The sequence below is a fragment of the Scardinius erythrophthalmus genome (genome assembly GCF_964197995.2).
Source record: "Scardinius erythrophthalmus genome assembly, chromosome: 16".
In the NCBI taxonomy this organism is placed as follows: domain Eukaryota; kingdom Metazoa; phylum Chordata; class Actinopteri; order Cypriniformes; family Leuciscidae; genus Scardinius; species Scardinius erythrophthalmus.
The window spans coordinates 17,255,612-17,263,995 of NC_138236.1; the positions used below are offsets into that span (position 1 = coordinate 17,255,612).

Below are 8,384 nucleotides of genomic sequence, written 5' to 3' on the forward strand. Positions count from 1 at the left end.
AGTGTCATTCTTAAACCTAAAATATGTTTGATGAAGGCTCATTTATAGTTGTTATAGAAACATGTTGAAGCTGTTTTTCTTTGCTATATGATTTTTTTTTTTTTTTTTGCTGATTTTGTCACAGTGTCTGTTGTGTTTCCACTGGGTGTCCACTAGAGGTCCCTTCCTTCCTTTCTGTCTCCATTCATCCTGGAACCACATTTCCCATAATACTTGTTTGTTCCCATCACTTGTGATTACACCCAGCTGTTCCCATTTATGTTGTTAGTGTCTGTGCACAAATACCCTGTTTGTGTTAGTTCATGTTACGGAGTCATTATTGTATGTCACTCGTCTACACTAAGGTCTGTTTCTAGTCTGTTCTCGTTTTTGTTCTTGCTTGTTTTGTTTTATTGTTATTCTGACGGATTAAATGGTTTTTGACACTGGCATGGACGACTACAATTCTGATTATTATAACTTAGACGCTTGCATGGATGACGATGATTTGGACTGCCCTGAGTACTGTGTTGCTGCATTTGGATCCACCCATTTCTCCGCTAGCAATCATGACAGAATGACTCCGTCATCAAGTGGATCCAGCAGCATGAACCTTCTACAGGCTTTTGCGTTTGTGGCCCGTCAAAGGGAGGAGGCCATGACGCTCAGGTTTCCCAAGGACTTTTCGTCTAACGACAGAGAGTCGTTTAGAGGAGAGCGTCTGGCCCGGTTTTCGGGGACCTGTGGAGCTCGCAGAGGAGGAAGTAGTAGAGGTGAGTCCCGGACTCAGTCTCTACTTCGGTCTTCCTTCGACCATGGGTCAGTGATACACAGACCAGAACACCCTTCGCCACTTGTCCTGTCCCATCCTGAACCTACACCTCGCCAGAAGGGACGACGGAGGAGGAGGAAGACTTCCTCCGTGACTGTTCCGGTGGTCTCTGTTCCGGTGGTTCCGAGTCCGGTGGTCCCGAGTCCGGTGGTCCCAGTTCCGGTGGTCCGGAGATGGAGGAGGAGGAGAAAGGCCTCCTTAACGACCTGTCCGGTGGTTCCTAACCCAGAGACCATCCCGGAGGTGACTGCCATCTCTGACGTGCCGCCCAGACCGCCCGAACAGCCCACTGTTTCCCTGGAGGTCGTCCCCGAACAGCCTGCTGTCTTCCCGGAGGATGTCCCAGAACTCCCCATCATCAGTCCTGCCATGGCCAGGAGGGCTGTGTTCCTTTTTCATGCAGTGGCGGTACTGCAGGCGTGGAGGAAGCACAGGACGTCTGCCGATCCAGAGACTGTTCCTGAGCCTGTGTCTTCGGACAAGATGGCCGCCTGCCGAGCCTGGGTCTTCGGACAAGATGGCCGCCACCGAGAGTGTTCACGTCACGTCTGCCGAGCCTGTGTCTTCTGACAAGATGGTCGTTGCCGAGCCTGTTCACGTCACGCCTGCCGGGCCAGTGTCTTCGGACAAGATGGCCACCGCCGAGCCTGTTCACGTCACGCCTGCCGAGCCTGGAATTTCGGACAAGATGGCCGCCGCCGAGAGTGTTCACGTCACGTCTGCCGGGCCTGTGTCTTCGGACAAGATGGCCGCCACAGAGACTGTTCACGTCACGTCTGCCGAGCCTGTGTCTTCGGGCAAGATGGCCGCCGCCGAGCCGGTGGTGTCTGTTCCAGTTCCTGAGCCGGTGGTGTCTGTTCCAGTTCCTGAGCCGGTGGTGTCTGTTCCAGTTCCTGAGCCGGTGGTGTCTGTTCCAGTTCCTGAGCCGGTGGTGTCTGTTCCAGTTCCTGAGCCGGTGGTGTCTGTTCCAGCGCCGTGGCCGCCCGAGGGGTCGTGTCCGCCGTGGCCGCCCGAGGGGTCGTCTCCGCCGTGGCCGCCCGAGGGGTCGTCTCCGCCGTGGCCGCCCGATGAGTCGTCTTCGTTGTGGTCGCTCGAGGGGACGTCTCCGCCCTGGCCGCCCGATGGACTACCTGTTCCACCCTGGCCACCTGAAGGGTCGTCTCCGCCCAGACCGCCCGAGGGACTATCTGTTCCGCCCTGGTCGCCTGAAGGGTCGTCTCCGCCCAGGCCGCCCGATGAACTGTCATCCCCTGTGTCCATTCCCTCCCATGGTCCTGGCCCTCCGTCCCTCCCCCTGATCCCCCACAGTTCCACCTCTCTCCTGGACTTTTGTCGAGTTTTGTTTGCTGTCATGGAGCATCTGGTAGCCGCTCCGTAGAGGGGGGGTTATGTCACAGTGTCTGTTGTGTTTCCACTGGGTGTCCACTAGAGGTCCCTTCCTTCCTTTCTGTCTCCATTCATCCTGGAACCACATTTCCCATAATACTTGTTTGTTCCCATCACTTGTGATTACACCCAGCTGTTCCCATTTATGTTGTCAGTGTCTGTGCATAAATACCCTGTTTGTGTTAGTTCATGTTACGGAGTCATTATTGTATGTCACTCGTCTACACTAAGGTCTGTTTCTAGTCTGTTCTCGTTTTTGTTCTTGCTTGTTTTGTTTTATTGTTATTCTGACGGATTAAATGGTTTTTGACACTGGAATGGACGACTACGATTCTGATTATTATAACTTAGACGCTTGCATGGATGACGATGATTTGGACTGCCCTGAGTACTGTGTTGCTGCATTTGGATCCACCCATTTCTCCGCTAGCAATCATGACAGATTTATGATGCTAACAAACACTGTATTATAAATAACCATCCCAGCAAAAATATGCTCTAAGAATGTTTTGCTAACATTCTAATAGAAGTTATTAATGGATGGTTAGGCATTTTTTTTTTCTAATGTTCTGTTTATTATTTATGAATGTTCTCAGAATGTTCAAAACGTTTTTCTTGGTTCTTGGTTATGTGGGAACATTATGGTAACAGTACTTTGAATGTTCTCTAAACCTTCTGTAACAAATATTAGATGTACTAAAATGTTTCAGTAAAACATTTCATGAGAGATAAATGAGCAGTGTTTTTATGCACGTTTTGATGACGTTATTAAAGACCAGATAACTTGAACAAACATTCTATTAATGTTAGTGGAACTTTTTTTTAAATATAAATTTCAGAGAACATTGCCAGAATGTTATCCAATGCTCTGAGTAACTTCTGAGAACGTTCCCTGTTAGCTGGTATAGCTGTTTAACATGTCCTTTGTTAGAAATTAATTTTTCCTGATGTATTTTTTATAGAATAACTGTCTTTATTATTAGAAATATTAGGAATTTAACTTATTTTATTTTGTGTTACTTTGCTAATTGTTTGCTGAGAGCATTTGTACATTTAAATATAGGCCTCTTACTTAGAACAATATATTTATTCAGTATTTATTCATAAATATGAATGAAGCACTTAGAGAAAGCAGGATGTTTAAATGCTTTTATTTTCACACAGGTTTTTATCTTCAAAATAAAATAAAAAAATAATGGATTGCAGATTTGGAGGCTTTATGTGACTTTGGATCAGCTTTAGTTGTTACTCATGGTGTCGGCGATCCATTGGCTGAACGAACAGACCTTGAAGAAAAGATAATTCATAGAAGTCATAAAATTCCTTCATATCATACCAAACATATTGTTTTGTAACTAACAACAACTACTCTATATTACCTTGCCATAGACACCAGGATGATTCTTCTCAGCACAGCCATAACCCCAGGACACAATACCATGCAGTGCACCGTTGCACACCACGGGACCACCAGAGTCACCCTGAAAAAAAAAAGAAAGACAACCTCTGGTGATTAATAAGACTGTCTCAGGTAAAATTTGTGTGACAACAATATTTCTTGTCATGCTCTACCTGGCAAGAGTCCTTTCCTCCCTCCAGGTATCCAGCACAGAACATGGTGTTGGTGATCATGCCAGGGTAGGAATTGTTACAGTCACTGTCGGACAACATTGGGACCTCCAGACACTGAAGCTTGTTGGAATCAGCAGCTACAAAGAAATGAATAAAACAACAATAGAGAGGGAGTTAACTCAAGTGCTATGAACATCAAGTGTGAAGGAAGTGACATCATGAACTCAGTCACTCACTGGAACTCATGGTGTTTCCCCAGCCGGCGACTCTGCACATGGTGCCAGCGGCGGCACAGCCACTGGGCAGGGACACGGGCTGCACATACTGATTGAGAGTAGCGGACTTGCTAAGCTTGATCAGCATGATGTCACTGTCAAGGGTCCAGGAGTTATAGCTGGGGTGGCGGATGACCTTCTGAGAGGAGATGAACTGCTCAGAACCCTCAGTAACTGCGATATTGTGCTCGCCCAAACGAACCTCCACACGTCTGAAAGACAAAAATACTGTTCAGAACTGAGGAAGCCATGGACCGGAACATGAGCTACCCTAGACGCCACTTACGACATGTAGCAGTGAGCAGCAGACACAACCCAATCCTGGCTGACCAGAGAGCCACCGCAAAAGTGGTAGCCAGAGTTCAGAGACACCGTCCAGGGCTGGGAATAGGGCGTGCACTCATATCCCCCAACAATCTTGTCATCATCCAGAGCAACTACATACAATGAGAGAATATCATCAGTATATTGACTCACCTTTTCCATATTGCTATCTCTGAATGGAATCTCTACTCACAGGCAGCTCCAAGGAGCACCAGGAAAACCAAAGACCGCATGACTGCTGATTGAACCTGTTCGATGATGGTTTCGCTCCTCACTCGCAGTATTTATGAGACTGCCAGCCTACTGATCCACGCCCCAGCGGTCAGCCATTGACCAATCCGATCCAAAAGACCTATCTGAAGTCTGATAAGTAATTCACTATCATTGTGTTTCCATGAAGAAATACAGTATTACATCTTGATTACTTGAATGTTAGAACACTATATTTTAGGGGCTGTATTGGCACGGTAATGTCACTCAGTGTGCACTCCAAACCATTTAAACCAACAGTTCGATTTGTCCATATTTGACCCAGACATGGGTTAAAACAACCCAACCGTTTTTTAGAGTGTATAGAGCATGTAAAGTAACAACATATATGTTTTTTATGCTTTATTAGTGTGTCTCAAAGGAAAAATGTTAATGTCATATATTTTCTAATATATTAAGCCAAAAACTCCTTTAACTTACAGTGAAAAGCTACCTGCAATACACAAGTTTTAACATTCTGAGAAACAAATTAGAGCCCAAAATTACATTTTAAACAAAGTGCTGACAGTGTGTAGATAAGACATTATGCCAATTTTAGAAACAATCACGGAGATCCAGCAGCTGTGCTGTTGAATATGTAAGCTGTTGGCTTTGTAACCTTAACAGCAGGCTTCCAGGTTTTCAACAGCTGTCCATCTTCTCACCTGCAGAAGCTTGAGGCCTCTGCTGCAGCAGCTCCCCTCTCAGAGGCTCAGGGATCTTTAGCTTTTGCCTCTTTGAGATATTGTCAGGCAGTGTTCCCTGAAGAGAAGCTTGAGGCTTCAGCTTCAGTAGCTCTCGTCTCAGTGGCTCAGGGACCTCTAGTTTTTCCTTCTTTGAGGTCTTGTCGGGAATGGGTGCTCCTCGAGGAGAAGAATCTTGAGGCCTCTGCTGCAGCAGCTCCCCTCTCAGAGGCTCTTTTCTGGCATGGGTGCTCGATGTGAGGAACATGCAAGCACCTTTGGGGCCGGCACAGGTGGTCTCTGTAGAGACTGGGGCACAGGTGCTCCCCGTGGAGACCCAGTGGGCACAGGTGCTTTCTGTGGGGACTTGACTGCCACTGGTGCTTTCTGTGGGGACTCGACTGCCACTGGTGCTTCCTGTAGTATGGCAAGCCGTTTTAGCTTAAATTGTACCCAGCGTTACTCGTTGTAATTGCATTTTTACTAGTAAGAATTAAATTTGAGAGCTCGACAATTCAATTCTTACTAGTAGCAATTACAATTAGAGAGCTCTCTAATTCAATTATTACTAGTAACAATTCCAATTAGAGAGCTCTACAAATGAATTTTTACTAGTCATATGTCTCCATTGACTTCCATTCATTTTTAATTACGGAGCTCTACAATTGAATTGTTACTAGTAAGAATTACAATTTTATGAAAAATGTAAAAAAGTTTATGAATTTTTTTTAAGAAGAAGCTGTTAAGAAGAAATAAGAAGCTGTTAAAGGGTTAGTTCACCCAAAAATGAAAATTATGTCATTAATGACTCACCCTCATGTCGTTCCAAGCCCGTAAGACCTCTGTTCATCTTCGTAACACAGTTTAAGATATTTTAGATTTAGTCCGAGAGCTTTCTGTCCCTACATTGAAAATGTATGTACGGCATACTGTCCATGTCCAGAAAGCTAATAAAGACATCATCAATGTAGTCCATGTGACGTCAGTGGGTTAGTTAGAAGTTTTTGAAGCTTCGAAAATACATTTTGGTCCAAAAATAACAAAAACTACGACTTTATTCAGCATTGTATTCTCTTCCGGGTCTGTTGTCAATCCGTGTTCACGACTCCGCTGTGACGCTGCTGAATAAAGTCATAGTTTTTGTTTTTTTTGGACCAAAATGTATTTTCGATGCTTCAAAAACTTCTAACTAACCCACTGATGTCACATGGACTACTTTAATTATGTTTTTATTACCTTTCTGGACATGGACAGTATACCGTACATACATTTTCAATGGAGGGACAGAAAGCTCTCGGACTAAATCTAAAATATCTTAAACTGTGTTCCGAAGATGAACGGAGGTCTTACGGGCTTGGAACGACATGAGGGTGAGTCATTAATGACATAATTTTCATTTTTGGGTGAACTAACCCTTTAACAGCTTCTTATTTCTTTATATAGTCCTATATATATTTTCCTTTGATAAGTTGCATAATTATTATCTTTATCAGTTTTCTTATGTATTTCTGTGGTTTTCATGTTTCATGCATTTCGTGCTGATTCACTGATAGTGTGTGTAGGCTATATGATGTCATGTAGTCGAGTGAACTTGGATGTACATGCATGTACATGAATTCAGTTAATGTTTATATTACCAGTAATGTAAAGCTGTGTTGAAAAGTGTGAGACTATGCACTTGTTATTGAAAATAATTTATTGATTCATGATAAAGCAACAGTGAAGGAGCATCGCTTGAACGTGTAGGCCTATTCATTTTAATATCATCCTTTACAGGAGTATGCGCAATATCACTTTAAATGTGGCCCTATGACGTATGCCTGCATATAGCCCATGGGCCTTCTAAACTTGATAAACAGCGAAAACTACTTTGATGTCTTAAAAGCACTGTAAAAAAAAAGTTTTTTTTTTTTATATTTAATTGAAGCAGTTTAAATTTTATATAAGTTAGATGTGATTCAACAAAAATTTGTATACACTTTTAACTGACTTGATTAGACTAATAGCCTACTTAAAAATGCAAGGCATCTAGTGAACCTAATAAGTTTTTAAGTTGTGGAATTTTTTTACAGTGCGATTCTGAAATATACAGAATGGTTGGCAAACCTACCTCAAACAGCTTTCTGAGCAAATATTATTTAAATTTAGCCTATTATTTAATCAAGTTGGTTTGCCTACATTTAAACTGGTAGTCCACGAAGGCCTCAGTTAATGAGAAAGATATAGGCCTATGTGAATCATAGTAGCCTGGGTTACTTTAGTCACATAACACTTCAAACTAAAGGCCTATGCTACTTCTTTCTTTAGGTGTCATTCTTAAACCTAAAATATGTTTGATGAAGGCTCATTTATAGTTGTTATAGAAACATGTTGAAGCTGTTTTTCCTTATGATTTTTTTTTTGTTGCTGATTTATGATGCTAACAAACACTGTATTATAAATAACCATCCCAGCAAAAATATGCTCTAAGAATGTTTTGCTAACATTCTAATGGAAGTTATTAATGGATGGTTAGGCATTTTTTTCTAATGTTCTGTTTATTATTTATGAATGTTCTCAGAATGTTCAAAACGTTTTTCGGTTCTTGGTTATGTGGGAACATTATGGTAACAGTACTTTGAATGTTCTCTAAACCTTCTGTAACAAGTAACAAATATTAGATGTACTAAAATGTTTCAGTAAAACATTTCATGAGAGATGAATGAGTAGTGTTTTTATGCAAACGTTTTGATGACGTTATTAAAGACCAGATAACTTGAACAAACATTCTATTAATGTTACTGGAAGAACTATTTTTTTTCATAAATTTCAGAGAACATTGCCAGAATGTTATCCAATGCTCTAAGTAACTTCTGAGAACGTTCCCTGTTAGCTGGTATAGCTGTTTAACATTTGTTAGAAATTAATTTTTCCTGATGTATTTTTTATAGAATAACTGTCTTTATTATTAGAAATATTAGGAATTTAACTTATTTTATTTTGTGTTACTTTGCTAATTGTTTGCTGAGAGCATTTGTACATTTAAATATAGGCCTCTTACTTAGAACAATATATTTATTCAGTATTTATTCATAAATATGAATG

At 42.2% G+C, this 8,384-nt stretch overlaps 1 protein-coding gene across 1 annotated transcript; it reads right to left on the reverse strand.

Annotated features, from left to right (window-relative positions):
• Positions 1-3,332: 3,332 nt before the first annotated feature.
• LOC308704013 (trypsin-2-like) lies at positions 3,333-6,276 on the reverse strand (the record flags this gene model as incomplete). Its single annotated transcript, XM_081388062.1, has 7 exons — positions 3,333-3,483; positions 3,577-3,678; positions 3,770-3,906; positions 4,006-4,256; positions 4,331-4,481; positions 5,283-5,717; positions 6,231-6,276. The coding sequence occupies 7 exons, from the start codon at positions 6,274-6,276 to the stop codon at positions 3,436-3,438; spliced, it is 1,170 nt and encodes a 389-aa protein (XP_081244188.1). The 3' UTR covers positions 3,333-3,435.
• Positions 6,277-8,384: the final 2,108 nt, after the last annotated feature.